Source organism: Populus euphratica, unplaced genomic scaffold (genome assembly GCF_000495115.2).
Source record: "Populus euphratica unplaced genomic scaffold, PopEup_1.0 scaffold323.1, whole genome shotgun sequence".
Lineage (NCBI taxonomy): Eukaryota > Viridiplantae > Streptophyta > Magnoliopsida > Malpighiales > Salicaceae > Populus > Populus euphratica.
Window position 1 is genome coordinate 143,405 of NW_011500128.1, and position 18,777 is coordinate 162,181.

Below are 18,777 nucleotides of genomic sequence, written 5' to 3' on the forward strand. Positions count from 1 at the left end.
ATTTGACAATTAAGGAATTGGTTTCGGGATAAACATGGAAGGGACAGCCTTGCCCCCTCTTTATGAATCATGATGTTTGTAAACAACATGAAAAGAAAAATAGAAAATATAAAATCTCATCAACGCGCACAAAACGGTGTACGGTGGATGATAATTTTTTAAAATATTTTTATTTAAAAATATATTTTTTAATATTTTTAATATTAATACATCAAGAATATCAATTTAATATTTTCTCCAGACAAACACAATTTTAAAACAAATCTATTCTTAAAATGGAGACGCAGTAACAAACGTGGACTAAAAAGAAGAAAAGCTAATTATAACCAAACAAAGAAAATTCAAGGCAAAAAAGCATCAAAATAATTAAAAAGAAGAAAGAATCTTGATGTGATCATTGTTGTTCAATCACAAATTTCTTTAATATGAATTCTATTGGTTGAGATCTGCATCCCCTTTTGAGCAGAAGTCTCGTACCAAATTATTACATCCTCCAACTTCACAGATCTTACACCTTGCCCCCTGCCCTTTTATCCTTCTCTTCATTCACATTTTATCTTCTTCTTCTGTATCAAATCTATTTCTATATGCTACAACATCAGCGACAGCTGCCACAATTTTAACCAATACATCGAAGGACCACGACAATAACTTGAACCCAATAAAAGAGAGAGTGGAACCCATTTAATTCACAAAAAGAAGGGGGGAAGAAAAAGAAAAGACCAACCATGTGATGATGATCATGGGATGGACCCTTAAGCTGATTCCTCGGGATGCTCACTGTTGATGGCACTGCCCTTCTTTACCCTTGTCTGAATCCCATAATAATTAACATACCACTTGACAAATTTCCTCAACCCAGTAGCCAAATCTGTGGTGGGTTTGTACCCAAAATCCTTGAATGCCAAAGTAACATTAGCATGTGTGTAAGGCACATCCCCATTTCTTGGCATCTTGATCACATGCTTCTTCGCTTTTGTACTCAATAATCCTTCCAAAATTGACACCAAATTCCCAACAGGAACCGGTGAGGTGTTGCCAAGGTTGTAAACTCTCAATTGTGCAGGCCCTTTCTTTTTTCCACCACTTCCTGTGCTCTTCTCAGCTGTGTCCAATGCCCCGAGACACCCTTTGACAACATCATCAATGTAAGTGAAGTCACGAGCCACTTGCTTGTCATCTTGAGTTTGGTAGACATCAATTGGTTTCCCTTGCAGGATATCTTTTGTGAAGAAGAAATAAGCCATATCAGGTCTCCCCCATGGACCATAAACTGTGAAGAATCTTAATCCAGTGAGTGAAAGACCATAAATATGATTATAAGTATGTGCAATCTCTTCTCCTGCTTTCTTGGTAGCTGCATAAAGACTTGCTGGCTGATCTGTTCTATCCAATTCTGAGAAGGGTACTTGAGTGTTCAGTCCATAAACTGAACTTGATGATGCCCAGACAATAGCTGGCTGTGGATTGGCAGCTTTTGCAACTTCAAGAAGATTGACAAAACCTGCAATGTTTGAGCTCACGTAGGATTGTGGGTTTTGCATGGCATAACGAACCCCAGCTTGTGCAGCAAGATGGAGGATGTGTGTGAAAGGAACAACATCAAAAAGCTTTCTTAACAATGAGGCATCATTCAAGTCACCTTCAACAATGAAAACTTCATGTCTCAACAGAAGTTTCTGTCTTGCTCTTTTAAGTGTTGGGTCATAGTAACTGTTGAAGTTATCTAAACCAAGAACCCCGTCACCTCTTTTCTTCAAGGCAAGAGAGCAATGAGAACCGACAAAACCAGCTGCTCCAGTTACTAAAACCGAGAGCCCATTTCGCCTTTTTGGAGTGGAGGAGTGGCGGACTTGCTTTTCCCAGGCAGCGCCACCGGCTGAGGAGGTGAAGAAGGCCGTGGAAAGGAAGTTGTGGTGGGGGGGATGGGCATGATTGGGAATATTATCAGAAAGTGGAGGGTAATTAAGGGTAAAAAAGAGAATCAACACAAGAGCAATAAGGAGCGTAGCACGGAAGAGAAGTTTAGAGGAGGCATTCAGTACTTTTGTACTATGTAGCCTGCGAAGGTAACTATTGTAACGCTCAAGCTTTATGGTCTTGCTTGTGTCTGGTGGTGAAGCCATTTCTTTGTGTCAAAGAAAGAAATCAACAAGTGGTATTGCTAACAAGGAAGATGGCGAGCGATGTTCTTGCTGTTGTTAAGGTTTCAAGGGGAAGAAATCAAAGGGCTCAATGTGATAGAGCTGAATTTCGAGTTAGAGCCCTGAATTTGTGATGAGTGGAGATAGAAGATTATATAAAGGAAAGAGAGGGAGTGGGGATGGGTTGGTGTTGGTTGGAGACCACTTTGCGCGTCTTTAACACATACTCTCTTTCTACTAGCTAGGCTTGGCTACTAGCTGCTTACAGATGGAAAAGTGGGGAAAAGTAATATATTAAAAAAAAAAGATTTAAGAAAATGCCCTTATTTTGAAGCTTTAATTACAGAGGAATATCCATCCCATCCTTCGCAATTATTAAGTAATGGAAACTAGAAAGTGCCAGCTACTCTGGTCTGTAGGAAACCTCACTCACATGTGAGTTCTTGCTCATATTCAGGTTCGGATTCAGGTTCAGGATTGATGCGAACACGACTCCCGTTTTATTTAACTAATTTGGGTATTTTTTTTATTTTTTGTTTTTCGTTTTTCAAATCCTATTCAGACATGATTAGTGTACTAGACTTGACAAATTGGGTTTACCTTAATCGGCTGTTTCTGGGGTCAACTGGGTTTCAGGCAGATAATAAGGGCATGGATTTATGCAATTTTTTTAAGTCTATTCACCTCGTGGATGGGGTGATTAATAATCCTGTTGTTAGCCAAGTAGGTCTGAGATATGTTTGGTAGTGTGCGGGGTGTGATTAAAGTTATATTTTATTTAGTTTTGAAGTCTTTCTTTAATCAATATATACATTATAATTATAATTTTAAAGATGTCATATTTTTTTTTAAATATGATTATGAAAAAATTACAGTTTATAATTTTTTTTTAAATTACAACAATACAAGTTATTACAATGTCACAAAGATATTAAGTAAGTTTCTCTCCCACGGCTATTAAATCTAGTGGATCATGACTTAGCCAACTTGTTTCCTAGCTTCGGCTAACTAGGTTTGATTAGATCCACCCGTCTCAACTTGATTGATCTAATCAGTTGAATTGTGATCTTATTAATTTAATTAAAATTTAATTTAATTTAATTTTTAAAACTAAATAAAATAATATTATTTTAATTGTTCTAGAACAACTCAAGTAAATTTATCAAAATCATCATCAAGATTTTAGAGGTGTGTTTAATTACCATGTTCCTAATTAACACAACTTCCACATTCACCTCATGGGCAAATAATTTCTTGCATATTTGGTGCGGATCTCTTTTTTCTTTAGTTCTCATTGTAATCCCTTTTCCTCTTTACCATACGATAAAGAGGAAGAAAGGTATGCTGATATTAATTGGGTTTTTGTTTTGGATGAAATCGAGTGCCTTTTACTGGTGTTCTTGGATCTTATTGAAAAAAGAGAAAGCATTGATCTTTGGCTACAGTATAATGAAAATGGATATTTTTCATTCTGTAATCTCTCTTTCTCCATCTCTTTGGATTAGATAATCTCTTGTTTTATGCTTGAACAAGAATGGTTAATCATCTTGAAAGAACAGAAACTCGTTAATAAAGAAGATCAAAAGATTGATATTTTGGGCCGAAAGAAAGAACAGAAACTCGTTAATAAAGAACAAGCTCGGACTGCTTTAAATTAAAGAAAAAAGATCAAAAGATTGATATTTTGGGCCGAAAAAAGGTTAGAGAAACAAATCCACGTGGTAAAGTTGTTGTTGATTACAAATTACTGCTGTTTCTCGTCTGACTGTTAGTTACCGACAAGAGTGTTAAAGCCTCTAACTATCTTTTACTTTAGATTTTGTCCTTTGTTAAGGATCAAATGGTGCAATCTATCCTTTCTTGAAGCACTTGTGTTTGATGTAGAGTTAGGCTAGTCAAAGTGAGAATTAGTTTTTTGGTGCCCATCCTAAATCCAAGATGCTGCGAGGAATAAATCTGTTGACTAGTCGGTGGCCTTAATTACGGATCTAAACTGGTGGGCTGTAATTAGGTTAATTATGTCCAATTTTATCAATGGATGCCATTAGTACCTATTCATTCTTTATTTAGAAATGTTTTTGTCGGTATTTTCGTAGTGAAAGAACCTTTGAGATGTAACGTTGGCGGTAATAACATATGTTTTATATATCATAAAAGAATATTATAATTTATGTACATTAATTCATTCATTCAAGTGCTAAGAACTCGATTACAAACAAACTAAACATGTTTTATCGAAGCGTTCACAATTTTTTTAAATATTTTCTTCTTATTATATTTTCATTTTAGTTATATTGTAATCTTTTATGTTTTTTTCATGATTAAGTTCCGAACAAAAGTGTAGATGTGCATGGTTATCCGTTATATCATTTCTTTGATAATGTATGTTAAATATTTCTATGTTAGTAAACTTGGTAACACAACTAATTATGAATGGAGCAGAACAAAAAAAACAAGGGAATTCGTTCGGAAAATTACATGGAAAATTACTCCATTAAATTCAACCTGAATCAACTGGGGAATTGTAGAAAAAATCATGACATATCTAAATTTCCTTTTTACCATAACAAAAGTTCTTATAACATGAAGTTGATCTTTAATTTAATTGATAAGTCTTCTCTCTCTCTCTCTCTCTATATATATATATATATATATATATATATTATATGATTTCATCATCTTGGCCAAAAAAATTGGTCTTGGAATCTTGAACAATATTGTTGGGATTGGATCTTGTGAATCCTAACAAAATGGTGGGCAATTTGTAGTGATTGTCAAGAAAGTTATGAGAAAATGGACCTCAATATTCTTGCTTTCCGACACTACAGACCCAATAAAATGGAGATCTATCCGTCTCTAGCTTAGGTTAATAGTAATAATAATGATGATTATGATGAGTAGATCTATCTGATATGGATTAAAATTTAAAGTTTTAGGCAAGTTGATTTCATCGCTTTAATTCATACATTCTAGAATCAATGTCCAAAAAATCACAAGGGTTCAATGGGACCCTACGTACATATGGTGTCCTTTTCGAACCGTTGGGAGAAGCCGGGAGGAAAGAGCCTCCAATGGGATGGGAAGGGGAAGGGGAAGGGAAGGGAAGGGAAGGGAAGGGGGAGGTGGGTAGGGTACCTTGTTAGACGGGGCTCTCTACAATATATATACCCTTACTTGGAAGGTCGGTCTCCCTAATCACATGGGAAGATAAAGACAGAAAGAAAGAGATATAAATCAAGGGAGACAAACTAGAAAATCACAATTTAATATATGATAGATATTCTTTACCAAAGTAAACAAAGACTAATTCGTATTTTGATATGGACAGAGAGTTGATATGCGAAAAGATCTAATGGAGATGGTGGACTAGCTAGTGGCATTTGTAACTATGCTATGGTACGTTCGTACTTGATAATAAGTTCATTTTCATGAATTAGGGCATTCACAGTCTGTTCTATTTGTACTCCGAAACATTGGACAAGATGTGTCCCAATGAGATGCATCGCATCTATTCTTGTATATCTACATACCGTGGTCATCTTCTCCTTGTCTGTGGGCTGCAGTTGTATGGCTTTTGACCAGTCTGGGTTGGCAGTTTTCTTGGATAGATTTTGCAAGTGAAATAGCTTTGAAAGGGGTCAAAACCCATTTTACTAATCGAGGTCCTTTCAGATTGAATTTTAGCATCTGCAAATTGTGTCCCAAGTTTAATTACTCTTTTGGTGTGTGCAAGTTTTCCAGTATTTTAAGAGGAAGAAAAGCCATGCCCCGCCTGTGGGATAGTTCGTTTGGAAATTATTTTTTTAGACAGAATGAGAGACCAAATTCATCTTACACTTATTTTAAGAGGGTCATGGCAATCTTCTAGACCTAGACCTCACTCCAGAGTGGTCCTTTGCTTTGTGCTAACATGGTGGGGTGGCTCTACTCTGAATGCACCATCTTCATTTATGATCATTACTAGAAATTCATTTATTATCAATAGAATTATTGATAGAATAATTTTATTGGTAAATTGCAATGATAATTATCAACAAACACTATTTAGTCTATAGTTATATTGTTATATATCGATATAATTAAAGATGAACTATCAAGAATTTTTTTTTAAAAAGACGGTTCAGTGACATTGAAGAGCAATTTTCCAGATGAAATCATCAAGGGATTTAAACTTGAATCTCCGTACAGTGACGTGACCAAAATATAATTAAAGATGAACTATCAAGATTTTTTTTTTAAAAAGACGGTTCACTGACATTGAAGAGCAATTTTCCGGATGAAATCATCAAGGGATTTAAACTTGAATCTCCGTACAGTGACATGACCAATTCTACATCATAATTGTCGATGGAATCACTAACATAATAAGTCTGTCGATGAGTCCCTCGAAAAAAGTTGATATATCATCAACTCTGCCGACCCTCTCCTCCTCTATTTCTCTTTCTTCTTTCTTATCCCAACTCTCCCTTCTTAAACTGCAAACAACCACCCTTCCAAAAAATATCACCCTCTTCTTAACCTAAGTCATATTTGTTTAAGTTTTGTGATTACAGCATACACTTTTGTGGTTACAACATCAGTGTTTAGATTTACTGTTGATTTTATTATTTTCTATAAGTAAATCTATATTTTTTAATTTTAAAATTTAAATATTAATTTTAAATGTCAATTTTATTGTTTTTTTAGTATATGTATTTTGTTAGTGTAATTACATGTTTATTGTTATTTCTCAAACAAACTTGTAATATGAATGTATAATTTTGTACTTGTTATGATTTAATTTAGATTTTGTAAAATTGTATTTGTTTGTAAATTATTAAAACTTTGTTGAATTACCAAATTATAAGTGTTGTGGTGAAATAATTAATAGCTTGTTTAACAGGTCTGTTTTATTTTTTATCAATGCTATTATGGAGTTGTAATTTTTGTAAATTTATATGTATAAATTTGTATGAACGTTGATAATTGATAATGAATATTTATGAGAAGTTGTAATTGGCCTATTGTATAATCTCGAGGTAAACGAATATTTTTACAAATTTATTTACCTAACATTGTTAATTAATACATGTTGTCATCGTAATTTTATAGAGGTTCAATAGAAGTCATGGATGATTATTCATGGATGTATCGAGATTCACCCCAAGGATTGCGGAGAATGAATTATTGTAATGTGGTTCAGGGTTATTTATTTTACAACATCTATTCCCATAAATTTTACTAGAAGCGGTATTAAATGTCCATACAGGAAGTGTGAAAATAAAAAGTATCTGCATCTAAATGTTGTAATGATGCATCTTTTACACAAAGGGTTCATGAAGAATTATTTGTGTTGGTATACTCACGGAGAAGTATTTGTTTGTGATAAGAGAATGGGAGAAAGGGTGGTTGGATCAATTTTTAGTGCTAGCAACGTGCAGGGAGTTGCGAATAACAACAATAATCCTTACAGGAATATAGTTATGGATGTAATGAAAATGAATCAAGGTAATGTCAGTCAATATCCAATCGTAGAAGAAGAACCTAATGTAGATGCCGCTAGGTTTTTTAATTTGTTAAAAGATTCTGACGAACCATTATAGGATGACTGCACGAACCACAATAAATAATTAGTCGTAGCACATGTGTCCATCATTAAGTCAGATCACGGGATTAGTGAGGCCGGTTATGATAAAATTAATGAATGAACGAGAAGCATTTTACCTGAAGGGAACAGGCTGAAAGAGAACTTTTATACTGCAAAGTCTATGATGAAACCCTTCAATTTAGGATACTAGAAAATTGACATATGCCCTAACTTATACATGTTATACTACCTTGAAAATGCTGAGCTAACCGAGTGCATGGAATATGAGCATCCCCATTACAAACACAGAATTGATAAGGGAAAAACTCTCGTAGTATATAAAAAACTTAGATACTTCTTAATCACACCAAGACTGTAGAGGTTATTCATGTCACCAAGGATTGCTGAACACAAGACATTGCATCAATCACATTATATGATTGATAGAGTAATGGTGCATCCTTCTAACGACGAAACATAAAAGCACTTTAACAGTGTGCATCCATGCTTTTCAGCTGAATCATGAAATGTGTTTTAAGTTATGTACAGATGAATTTAACCTATTTGGGTCATTTGCTGCTTGTTATTCTTATTAGCCAGTCATACTCACGGTTTATAATTTGCTACCAAGGATGTGTATGAGGTCGAAGTTCATATTGTTATTTACTATCATTACTCAGTTCGAGCAGCCCGGGCCAGAATATATATGTTTATCTTTGATCATTACTTGATGAGTTAATGCAGTTATGGTCCTCTAGAGTTTTGACTTATGATATATCGAGGAAATAAAATTTTGTTATAAGGGCAGCTTTGATATGGACTATCAATGATTTTCCAGTCTATAGAATGGTTTTTGGTTAGAGCATGTATGGAAAACTAGCATGTCTATACTACATGGAAAACAAGGCATTCACATTAACAAATAGAGTTAAAGCTTTTTTTTTTAATTGTCACCATTGTTTCTTACCAATGAATCACGAGTATAGAAAGAACATAAATGGTTTGTTTGTTGGTAGAGTTGAAAATGATGTTACACCCCCCCGGTCTTTCTGGTGAAAAATTGCATGATATTGTATCAGAGTACGGTGACATTGAGTTTGGTCTCTAATAAGGTAAGCAGAAGCTTCCTAATTTTGGTTTGACCCATAATTAGATAAAGCGAAGTATCTTTTGGGAGCTTTCTTATTGGAATACCAATCTCTTCCATCATAGCTTTGACGTTATGCTCATAGAAAAGAACATGTTTGAGAACATTTTCAAAATTGTCATGGATGTGAAGGGGAAGACAAAGGACAACATTAAGGCTAGATTGGATATAACTTTATTCCGTAACCATAAAAATATAGAGTTGGTTTGTGATGAGTCATGGGTCGCAAAACCAAGAGCAAGCTTCATGTTAGAGAAAAATGCACACCTATTAATCTACAAATGGCTTAAAAGGCATTTTCCCGATAGACATGTCTCGAACATATCAAGTTTGGTTAATACGGAGGAATGTAAATTGTATGGAATGAAGAGTCATGTCTGTCATGTGTTTATAGAAATACTCATTCCATTAGCTTATCGTGATTTGTTGTCAAAAGGGATATAAGATGCATATATGGAGATCAGTCATTTCTTTAAAAATATATGCTTCAACAAGTTGAATATTGATCACATTGAGAGGCTTGAAACAAATATCGTTGAGATACTATGCAAACTTGAGATGATATTTCCTCAATTATTTTTTGACTTAATGGAGTATCTCCCATACATTTATCGTTCGAGGCAAAAGTTGGAGAACCAATCCAGTATAAATAGATGTACCCATTCAAATGGTTAGATATTACAGTTGCAATGTAATTCATATATAAAAGTATTTTCTTTATTTTTATTAATTGAACATATTTGATTAATTCAATACAGGTATTTGTTCAATCTAAAAAAAAAGGTTAAGAATAAAGTGCACATTGAGGCTTCGATATATAAGGTCTATATTGTTGAGAAGATCTCAACATTTATTTTATATTATTTCAAACCTTATTTGAGAACAAAAATCAATTGCGTTCCATGGTAAGATGATTGCGGTGAAGTGTCTTATAATGAAAACTTGTCAATATTCTCTAATCTTGGATGACCCACACCTAAAAATATTGTAAGGGAAAGATACTTATTAGAAATAAAGTTCATACAAGTACACAATTATGCTTTATTTAATTGTGATGAGCTGATACCTTTTATTCAATAAGTATATATACTACTAATTAAATTTTGTTAATAATGTACTATTTATATATTATAATATCATAAACTTATATAATTTGGAATAACCTTGCAAACAACATTATCAATATTTACTGTTTAATAACTCATAGCTTACCAAATTCTAGATCTTTCAATTACAAGATGAATAATTTACCACGTGGTTCAGAACACATGTAAGTACTATCACAAACTTATTATCTCTTGTAAAGTTACTATATTTCATTACAAAATTCTCATATATTTTTCATTATTGTACATTACATACAAGGTTTATCAAATGGGAAGAAGTGTTGCTAAGTCATTGTCTTCACTAAGCTTAGGCTTTGAAAGTTAAGTGCTACAATGAGTATTTTATCGATGAATATGTGTTCTATACTGAAAAATAAAAACATAGAAGAAAGACATAAAACAATAGTGTTTGAGTTAAGAGATCGACTAATAGAGAGTTAGAAGTTGACTACTCTTGTAAATTGAAAGAGTCATCAAATTGCAATATCATAACGAGTAGAATATAGTATTTTTATTCAAATGTTATTTGCATGACACCACTGATAGAGGAATCAGAGTTGATCCTCATTATGGTCTAGTCGAAATCAACTTAAAAGCTAGACTCCGCAACGTAAACGATGTCTTTATTTTCACAAAGCAATATCAATAAGTTTATTACACATACACTCCTTCCTTTAGAAATTATTGATTAAGAGTTGATTGGTTATCCATTTTAAAAACAAAACCAAGAGGTTGTGTGAAGGTAGTTCAGAATAAGAACAAAGACACAAGTATGCGAGATGAAGCCTTTCAAATTAGTGAGTTAGAAGTTAACTACTATGGTAGATTAAAAGAGTCATCAAATTGCAATATCATAATAGGCAGAATATAGTATTTTTATTCAAATATTATTGGCATAACACCACTGATAGAGGAATCAGAGTCGATCCTCACTATGGTCTGGTTGAAATCAACTCAAAAGCTAGACTTCGCAACGTAAACAATGTCTTTGTTTTCACAAAGCAGTGTCAACAAGTTTATTACACATACACTCCTTCCTTTAGAAGGGATGAATTAAGAGTTGATTAGTTATCCATTTTAAAAACGAAACCAAGGGGTTGTGTGAAGGTTGTTCAAAATGAGAACGAAGACATAAGTGTGCGAGATAAAGCCTTTCAAATTAGTGAGTTGGTTGAACCATATCAAGTTGCTTCGTTGATTGACTTGGAAGAAAATTCAAATTTTTGAGTTTTCAATGATAATCTTGTTGATGTTGACGCAAAGGAGTTGAATGTCATGTTGAGCTCTAGTGGACAAAGAAATGTTGATGAAGATGATGATATACATATTGAACATTGCAATAGAGCTAATGACTATTCAATTGACGATGAAGAAAAAAGTTCTAACTAACTATCAGAATAAAAGGAAGTGTACAACATTTTTTTATAATGTAATATATATTATGGATGTATGGATGTTATATTGTAACATGAAATATTTATTTTATAATTGTTTACTGTTATTATTGTTTTGTGCAATGAGCAATTTGTAATTTAAGTGTTTGTAGGAAGGTAAATAGGCAATATGAACATTATCTTTCGTGCATAGTGCACAATCACTTACGACCATATCGATGGATTACAGTCTATCAACATGGTTGTGAATGGATTCAACCCGTAAGCATTGCACGGTACCTTCACTGAAAATGTCACAATCTTCACCAATGACTTTGCAGATAGATTACAGTCTGTCGACATTTTACAGTGGCTTGGTGCAAATGTCATAATCACTTATGAATTTACGGACAGATTACAGTCCATTGGTATTTGTCACCAGTTCACCATTATCGACAAATTCATCAACGGATTATGCGAATTCCAAATGGCATGTATTAAATGCATCTCTGACTACGTGCTGTTGTCATTGAAATTAACAAAGGACGGTGTGAATTCCAAAAGGCTGGTAATAAATGCATCTCTAATTGCATGTCGTTGCTGATGAAATTAACGACAGAATGCAAAAAATATATAGGGTAATTAAAACTCTTATTGTGAAATTCAAAAGTTATTGATGGATTTTTGAAACATCACTAATGAAATAATTAAAAATAATATTATTTAAATTGATCATCAATAAATCTGTTGGTAAAACTGTGGTACAAATCCTAGCGAACGCCCTTTCAATTCATTTCTTTTTCTCCTTCATGTCTTTCCTCTCATTTGCTTCAAAAGTCTCTAGTTATATTTTCAACGAATTAAAAGGTATATATATCTTGTACTTCATTTTTTAAGATTTTATTTTTTATTTATTCTCTGTTTTAGCTATTGTTATTTTTGTTATGTTTTTTGTTTTGGTGTATTTTTATAATGTAAATAAAGTATTGGAATAAACACATTATTAAGGCAAGCATTTTTCATTTCTAAAATCTATAGTTTTTTTTTAATAATTTGTTCAATATTTTTGTTGTTTCTATTGCCATAATAGTTGATCATTTTTATGAATTTTAATTGTTATTGTTGAATTTACCTTGTAATTAGTAATTGAATATATAGGAAAAAATTTAATTATTTTATTGCAATTTTACTCTATAACTGCATGATATGTGTTTAGGTATTTTCATTAATTTTAATTGTTATTATTGAATTTACCTTGTAATTAGTAATTGAATATATAGGAATAAAATTGATTATTTTATATCAATTTTAATTTATTACTATATTGAATGATATGTGTTTAATTATTTCTATTAATTTTATGATATGGATAATGAAAGATGATATGTGATTAATTTGGGTGCTATATTATGTGAATGATATGTGTTTAATTATTTCTATTAATTTTATGATATGGATAATGAAAGATGATATGTGATTAATTTGTGTGCTATATTATGTGATTATTGAATTGTACTTGTATGATGTATAAACTTAATTATAAGTTCTTTACAAGCATGATGTGAGCAATAATTTATTGCTAGTATTTTTAATTTAAGTAATGGTGATGTGTGAGTGTATTTTAAACTTTCTTTTATGGTGTAGAACTTATTGTTTATCTTTTATTGTATAAATGAAGTTTAAAATAAAAAATACATGTAAATTAACTTTTAGTCTATGTTATGTTTGTAACTTGACATTATACTTACTTTGTTTATAAATTATTCACATGTATTGTAAGTAATATTGTATTCATGACTGTTGATTTTAATATAATGTAATATACTTAATGCCAATTATGAAAAATGAAATGTGAAATTGAATGCTTGAAAGGGTAGATTGAGTCTGTTCTTAAATTTTGATTGTGATGTTGTTAATATTTGAGTATGCTAAAAAAATTGGATGATTAGAATGGTAGATTGGGTGTGCTTTGAATGAATGCCAACTATTGCTCAGATTGTGGCTATTGTCAATATTTACAGGTTTGAAAATTTAGTGTAATAAAAACTTTGTAGATGTGTAGAATGAAATCAACAGTTCGTTGCTCATTATGGCTTCTAGCATTGAGGATGACATCTTCTTAGATGCTGATCAAGAAGAGGCACCTGCAGCAACTCACGATGATCCCTTTTTCAGCTCGGTTTCGTAGCGCAGAAGCGGTGTGCCTTCACAGTAGAATGAATTCAGTCATAAGTACGAGGTACATTAGAAGGATAACCTTTCAATGCAAGTTTATTTCAGCTTTATTTTTTTTAATTCTAACATAATTTATGAGTAACTAATCGATATTTCAATAATTTAATTATTTTCTGGTATACAAACATTGAGGGCGTTCGAGTAATATCATTGACGTTTAAATTGTTGATGGAGATTCTATTATTTCAATAGAGTCAGGTATCTAGACATCCTAAATGGATGCCAACTATCAAAGTATAGTTTGACAAATTTGAGGTTAGTGTTAGTTTATAATTTCTAGTTTATTTTTAATAAATTTTTAATATAATTATAAATGAATTGTTATTTTTATTTTCAATGAATTACTTATACACAATACAAATTCAACTAGGACAACATGCATAACAATATTATGAGGAAGGTGTGGGAAAATCACAGCAACTAGGTAACATCAAAAAACATTAAAATGTTTTTTTTTTAATTTTTTTTTAAATCTAATTTGTCACTATAGAAGTAATTTGTGTGATTTTTGGTATGAAGTACAAAAAAAAGCCATAAAAAACACGAGAAATAGAGGTCTCCAAAGCTAGAACGATGTGGCGGTTTGGAGGGATTACAAACCGCTATACATCCTGGAAGATATTTGGTTGTAATATATTGAGCATATGACGTCTGAGCAGTTCACAAAGATGCTTATGGTCCGATGCTGGCAACTAGAACCGATAAATTCATGGTTAGCTGACAACGCACACTGATGACTCCGTTCCATTTGCCACACGTGCAAAATGGATGGTAAGATTAATTTAAATGAAATATATCGTTAAATAATTTATTGTTACTTAATTTCTTTTTTCTTACAAGCTATGTCACTTGGATTTAAGTTGAGCCTAATTGAGCTGTTTGTAGAGACGTACATGCGGAGTCAAAACTACCAAAGGTGGTGCAACAATTCATTGACAATCGTGCTCAACACTTTATGGTATGTTTGTTCAACCATTTTATTTCATAAGTCTTATTTTTTATTGAATTGAATATGATGATTTCTTTTTATTTTTTTTTTATTTTTAGGAGACCTATAATAATCAATTGAGGAAGATATATAGGGATGATTTTTTAACCCATTCGAGTTTCAATCTGGATTTGTGGATGGAGTTAGGATCATCTAGTGGACCCGATAAAAATCTAGTGTATAAGCTCCCCAATACTTTGACCAAGAACTTGCAGACGGCCTATAGTGTCTCAATCGTTAAGAGCTCCTAATCAGTATCGAGTACCAAATCTAAGAAGTTCGTAGCCTTGTAGCAACACACGACTCATCTCACCAAGAAATATGAGCAACTCTCGGTTAATTATGAATAACTTCGCCAAATTGTCATGAACTTCATATCACTAAGTGATGATACATGTGCACCCCCTTTTATAGTTCCTGAAATATCCAGCCTCCTTCTCCTTCTCCAGCTCCGCTATTGTGCTAATTTAATATTTTTTTGGAAACAAATTTTAATTTGTAATGAATATTATTCAACTTTATTTTTTTATTTTTGATGTTTAATAAAATTTTATTTGCATAATTGTTTTTTTACTATTAATTTATATAATTTTATATTATTTATTCTAAATAATTTTAAAAAATTTAAAAATACCCACTTGGAGATTTACAAACTGAATGTATCCATCAACATTTGATAAAGAGTGGGAAATGTCACTATCACCGATGAATTTATAAACGGATTACGTCCGTCGGCATTTCACAGTAGCTTGGTGCAAATGCCACAATCACCGATGAATTTACATAAGGATAAAGTCTATCGGCATTTACATAGAGTGGTTAAAATGTCACACTTATCGACGAATGTACAGACGGATAAAGTATATCTATATTTCACCGGAAGCTGAAAAATATTTACTAGATATGCCATGATCACCGATGAAATAAATCTGTCGGTATATTTCCAGCGGCAATTGTTTTTTGGCGTGCATTTTTCATATGTGAAACCATTATCAATATTTTTTTTACCAACATCGTTAGCGATGGAATGTGGTATTCCTGATGAAAGGGATGCTAACAAACGATTTTCATCGATGATGTGGTCGGTAAAAAAATTACCAATGAAGTCTGAATACTACACCGAAGAATTATATGCATCAGTAAAACTCTGAAATCTTGTAGTGGATTTTTCAAGTTTTCAGGTCCTTTATTACTAAAATAAATAAATAAAGAGTTATCATTTATAATGGGTTAATTGACACCGACAAGCTTTTTTAATCTCTAATGTTTTACAACCCTAAATTATAAAGAAAGAAATTAGAGTTCTAAATCTTATAACCCTTAACTATATTTAAAAAAAGAATATCTATAAGAACTTTGATAGTTTTTGAAAAGTCTTTATTCATAAACTCTGCTTAAAAAATATAACCTACAAAACTGTTTAAATATATGAAAAAAATATTTTAATTAGTAAAATTTTAATTAAATAAAAAATTATAATTTAAATAAGGAAAAGATCCAATTAGAAGTAGAAAAGCAAATAATATTCTAAAATCCGGCTTGTTCAGCTAGGATTTTCATTACAAGCTGCGTGTCCATAACACAGTACAATATAGCAATATGAAAAAAATGCTTGATAAATACAGATGGCAGTTTGTGGCATAGCCGGAGCTGCTTATCAGTAACCTGTTCACTGCGGGACAAAAGAGAACAGTGATGTGAGCGTACACGACGGATGCAAGCAGTGCCATGAAAGACGCAAGTCTTTGTGGCTCCATTTTGCCCACAGGACATGTCCATTATCAGTATGCAAACGGTTGGTTAGAGAATAGACTTGGAATTATGCTCTTGAAAAGCCGGGAATGGAAGCGAAAGATGCCAAATGCCAGTTGGGAGCCTCATCTTGACCCCTTCTTTCTCCAATTAAATTGAAGTATGATGATATTTATTGGTGGGGACGGCTCCGATTAGCAATGAACTCTCTTCTTAATTAGACCTCTTAATCCAATTTTATTTTATTTTTTTAGTATCAAAGGAAAATGCCTGTTGTATTAACTATTAACAAATATTTAAACTGTGTGGGGGTAAAGTAATGTAGTTTTTTTCACGTTTTTTTATTTTTATTTTTTTTGTTTTGTCTTTCTTTTCCTTTTGTTTTTTTTGTTTTTTGTCTTCTTTATCTTTCCCCATATTTTTTTTGTTTTTTATAAGTTTTACATGTTTTTTTCTTTTTTTCCAAAATTATCTTTTTTTATTTATTCTTTTATTTTTTTTGTTTTTTATTTTTTTCAAAATTATCTGTCAATATTTTTAATATTGAACTAATTGAAAATTTAGTTATGTAGTTTTTTTAAAAAACATTATGTATTACTGCAATGTTTCCCTACATAAGTTTTTTATGGTTTTTTTTCTAAAATAGTCTTTATTGAATTAATTTTTTTATATTAAGCTAATTGAGAGTTTAGCTTTAACTTTCCTCATATATTTTTTTTAATTTTTTTTCAAAATTATCTTTTTTTTTTGTAAATTATCTTTTTTTTGTTATTTTTTTCTTTTTATTTTTTTAGAATTGTTTTTGTTAATTGTTTTTAATATAGAATTGGTTGAGAATTTAGCTTTATAGTTTTTTTCTCTAAAACACCGTAGATTGCTATAATATTTCCCCACATAATTTTTTTTCAAAGTTATCTTTGTCAATTTTATTTTTTTATATTTAAGTTGGTTAAGAATTTAGACTTGTAGTTTTTTTTTAAAAAACACTATGGATGATTATAGTGTTCCCCCGCATGATTATTTTTGTTATGAATTTTTTTTAAAATTATCTATATAGATTTTATTATTTTTAATATTAAGCTGGTTAAGAATTACAACTGTAGATTTCTCATGAAACACCGCTACAGTGTTTTCATGCATGGTTTTTTTTGTTTTTTTATTATGATTTTTTCTAAAATTTTCTTTGTTCATTTTATTTTTAAAATATTAAGCTGATTAATAATTTAGCTTTGTATTTTTTTTCTTGAAAATATTATAGTTGCAACAATTTTTCTCCATATATATTTTTTTATTTTTTCTATAAACCCACAAAAATGTACAAGCATGCAATAAGTCTGCATCATCGTGCGGGCATAACATGTAATATAAACTAAAAAGAATAGTGATTTTTATTGTACTGCTATTTTAAAAATACTATTCATTGAATTAATTCCTTGTTTGATTCGTTTTCAAACAATATTTTTAGTTTTTTAGTTTTGTTATTTAATATTAGATCTTTTTTATTAAGTTATTATATTCTTATAAAACATATTAAAATTTTAGTATGTTAACCTGGTTGACTCAATTTTTTTTATTTTTTTATTTTATTATTTAATATTAAGTTGGTTGAAAATTTGATTTTATAATTTGTTTGTTTCATTTTCTATTATGTTATTTTGACCTCATGACTCGAAAATTGTGCTTAAAAGCTTAACCTCAGTAAACTTCAGTTGTTTTTCTTCTTTTTTTTTATTGATTTTTTTTCAATTTTATTATTCAAAGTTAGGTAAATTGAGAATTGAGTTGCATAATATATTTTTATTTGTTATCGATTAGGATATTTTGGTCTCATGATTAAAGTCATTGATTTTAGTATTTTAACCACAATTGAATCAAGTCATTTTTTATTTTTTTAAAAGATTATTTTAGTCTCATGATCCTAGTTATGGATCTTTCAATATTAGATTTTTTTTAATAGGTTGTTTTCGTCTCATGACCCGGGTTACGAGTTTGTTAAGTTAACCCAATTAACTCAGTTTTTTTAATTGATCCCTTCCAATTTCATCATTTAATATTGTGTTTCATTAAGAATTAGGTTTCATGTTTGTTTTGCTTGCTTTTTATTAGGGTATCTCAACCTTGTGATCCAAGAATAGTGCTAATGAATTAAGCCTGGTTCACTTGTCTTATTTTTAGTGTCATTTTTTAATTTATATTTTTACAAATTCCATCATTCAACATTAGGTTTGACAAGAGGGAATATAAATTGAACTTATAATTTGTTTTCTATGAGGTTATCTCAATCTCATAATCAAAGTTGAAATTGATCCAATGTAACTCATTTGTCTTTGTGGGACAAAAATTAATCTAGATGATTGTTAAAAATATAGTTCGATTCAAAATAAATATTTAAGATGAGATTTTATCATAAACATTGAGATAACAGTATTTTGGATCAATTCGGGTCAACCTGAGTTAATCCGTCAA

At 31.2% G+C, this 18,777-nt stretch overlaps 1 protein-coding gene across 1 annotated transcript; it reads right to left on the reverse strand.

The window, feature by feature from the left end:
- Positions 1-366: 366 nt before the first annotated feature.
- Positions 367-2,394, reverse strand: LOC105110320 (UDP-glucuronate 4-epimerase 6-like). Its single transcript, XM_011005322.1, has one exon. It carries the CDS (start codon positions 2,124-2,126, stop codon positions 756-758), a length of 1,371 nt encoding a protein of 456 aa, XP_011003624.1. The 5' UTR covers positions 2,127-2,394; the 3' UTR covers positions 367-755.
- Between the last annotated feature and the right edge of the window lie 16,383 nt (positions 2,395-18,777).